The following is a 2,272-nucleotide window of genomic DNA, read 5'->3' as shown; positions in this document are numbered from 1 at the left end:
CCCAAAAATTTTGAACGCACTAGACACTAAATTCATTTTGTGTAGTTTAACGAGGCGGAGGAGTTGCCCGGAAAGTTATGGAAATTCCAATCATATTTAGAGAAAATCTGGCAAGTATTTTTTTAAATTCAAGTTATAGTTGTTAAACTTCAAATTTTTTCGTGTCCTAGAAGTTTTAGATGGTGCTGAATCCATTTCCACCATCACAAACACGATTCAAACACTGCATATACAAGATTTTTTGAAATTATTTTACCCAGATTCCAGCGAGTTTTAGCCGTAAGGGCAATTCTTCCCCTGGTTAGACTACTCCAATTCATTTATACATAACTCATTTTAAATAATAAAAATTGACTATCTCTTTAGAAATGTTGTCACGATATTAAAAATAAAAAATGGAAAACGTCTAACTGCTCCCTAAAAAATAGAAAACGTCTAACTGTTCATCGTAATTTGCCGTACTCAATTCATTTAATTACATTACTTTGGCAATGATTAGGTGTTGATTGCGCTAGCACTTATTTTTATTTTTAATAAAAATCCACTTACCAACGCTTGAAATTGAATTGCCGGCTGTAAGAATACTTTCCATCTAAAATCCAACGGTCGTGCCACGTGGATGGTGCATACATTGCCTCTAACGACTCCTCTTCTAGAAACACGCGTGCCTTCCGTGATGGTAGCCAAAGTCGTTGCAGCTTGCATCCATGTTCTGGGCGGTGGAAACGGATCTGATTTCTCCGTGTTTAATTGGAATTTGACCAGCTCAAGTCAATAATCCAAATACATCTAACCAAACTCAAAGGGAACGTGTTAGTTCCCTGCTGAACTTACTTGCCTATATAAGCGCTCCATTGTCTATCTGGAATCTAAGCAGCACCGCTGGATTTTGGGATACTTTTCTTCGGATCCAGTAATTTCTCGCCTCTGCTCTTTTCAGCGTGTTTGTGCTCATGGCGACATCTGTTCTCCGACTGAAGGTTGCGGCTGCCAGCACTCTGTCTGTATTTCGGAGTCATGGATCAAATCTAGGCTTTCAGGGAATGTAAGCTCTTCATTTACCACCCAAATCCCTTCCCTGCTTGCAACACCATTATTAAGATATAAGTTCCCTATTTGAATGGAGATTTCTGCGATGTGGATTGAGATTTTTTCTGATCAATGTTTCTGACTATTAAGTGTGGTTTATTTTACCAAAATTCTAGAAACCTGAATTAGTGATAAGACTTTTTGTAATATTTTTGTAATCTGATTTAAAGTTGAAAAAGGAATACTAATTTAGGATAAGACCATTGTGTAACCCTTTTAGTTTTTTCTGCAGCCGAGGATACAGCATAGTAGCAGGCAGGGGAACAAGTCGACCAGACCCAAAACAAGCCGATGATAAGGCCGCTGCAGGTCATAGACAGAGGTCATGGATGCCTGATCCTGTAACCGGTTACTATTTGCCAGAGGACCATTTGGGTGAAAGGACTGATATCACGGAACGTAATGAGAATACTCTGAAAATCCATTCAACTACTTCTGGCGTAGTACCAAAGTAAATAGATTTGCGCTTCTTATCGAAACCTGTCCAGCAGACGACGCTCTTGGTCGGAAAAGATGTAACCTGGATGGATGCATATATCAATATTGATTTATCAACCATGAATCATTTTCTGATCAATTTAACATGTTAGCTCTTATGATCTATATTGTAAATAGTAATATCTATTCTGATTAATCATATCAGGTCCAGGTTCTAACGAACTAGTTCATCTTTGATAACAAATTTATTTGTTTTATATAACCATATTATCACTTAATCAAGAAGTTGACCTCAAATTTATGCTCTCCCTTGAAGAACAATTCACATAGTTTCCAAAGTAAAATACCATGAAAATCCCGCGAGAGCTGTGCTGGCTAACTCGGAGCAGAATTGTGTAAATTAATGAACGTTGCTTCATCGCAATTTTAAAATTTGTTGTCCAAATACATTCAGAGAATTAACAGCCAATTAAATCGTTGCGACGCAGGTTAAAATTCTCAATATACGAGTTGTAACTTCAAATTTTCAGAGTTTTAGATTCCATCGTTCACAGGCAAGGACTGATTCTGTTTAATCTAGTAACATAAGCAACTCCAGATTCTGCATGCTTCGCGGGTCCATTCTTCCCTGGTATCCTACAAGAAATCATTTTACACTCTTCATATCGAACTCGATTAGCACAATGTACAAGAAGGACCAATCATCTTCAAATTGGGATTCCAATCAAGATATGTATGTTTTCTT

The 2,272-nt window shown here is 37.4% G+C and overlaps 1 protein-coding gene across 1 annotated transcript; it reads left to right on the top strand.

Annotated features, from left to right (window-relative positions):
* The first annotated feature begins 858 nt into the window (after window positions 1–858).
* On the top strand, window positions 859–1,666 carry LOC149175421 (indole-3-acetic acid-induced protein ARG2-like). Its single transcript, XM_089422817.1, has 2 exons — window positions 859–1,045; window positions 1,322–1,666. Exons 1-2 carry the CDS (start codon window positions 954–956, stop codon window positions 1,542–1,544), a joined length of 315 nt encoding a protein of 104 aa, XP_089278943.1. The 5' UTR covers window positions 859–953; the 3' UTR covers window positions 1,545–1,666.
* Window positions 1,667–2,272: the final 606 nt, after the last annotated feature.

This window comes from Pinus tabuliformis, chromosome 4_1 (genome assembly GCF_031772625.1).
Source record: "Pinus tabuliformis cultivar Carrire ecotype Pingquan chromosome 4_1, CPIR1, whole genome shotgun sequence".
Classification (NCBI taxonomy): domain Eukaryota; kingdom Viridiplantae; phylum Streptophyta; class Pinopsida; order Pinales; family Pinaceae; genus Pinus; species Pinus tabuliformis.
The sequence above is the reverse complement of the archived record's forward strand: the minus strand, read 5'-3'. Positions and strand labels throughout refer to the sequence as shown.

Excerpts from the sequence above, each read along its gene's own strand:
- LOC149175421 (XM_089422817.1), top strand. The coding sequence starts at position 954 with ATGGCGACATCTGTTCTCCGACTGAAGGTTGCGGCTGCCAGCACTCTG. Across the intron at positions 1,046-1,321 it reads AATCTAGGCTTTCAGGGAAT|CCGAGGATACAGCATAGTAG; the intron begins GTAAGCTCTTCA and ends TTTTTTCTGCAG.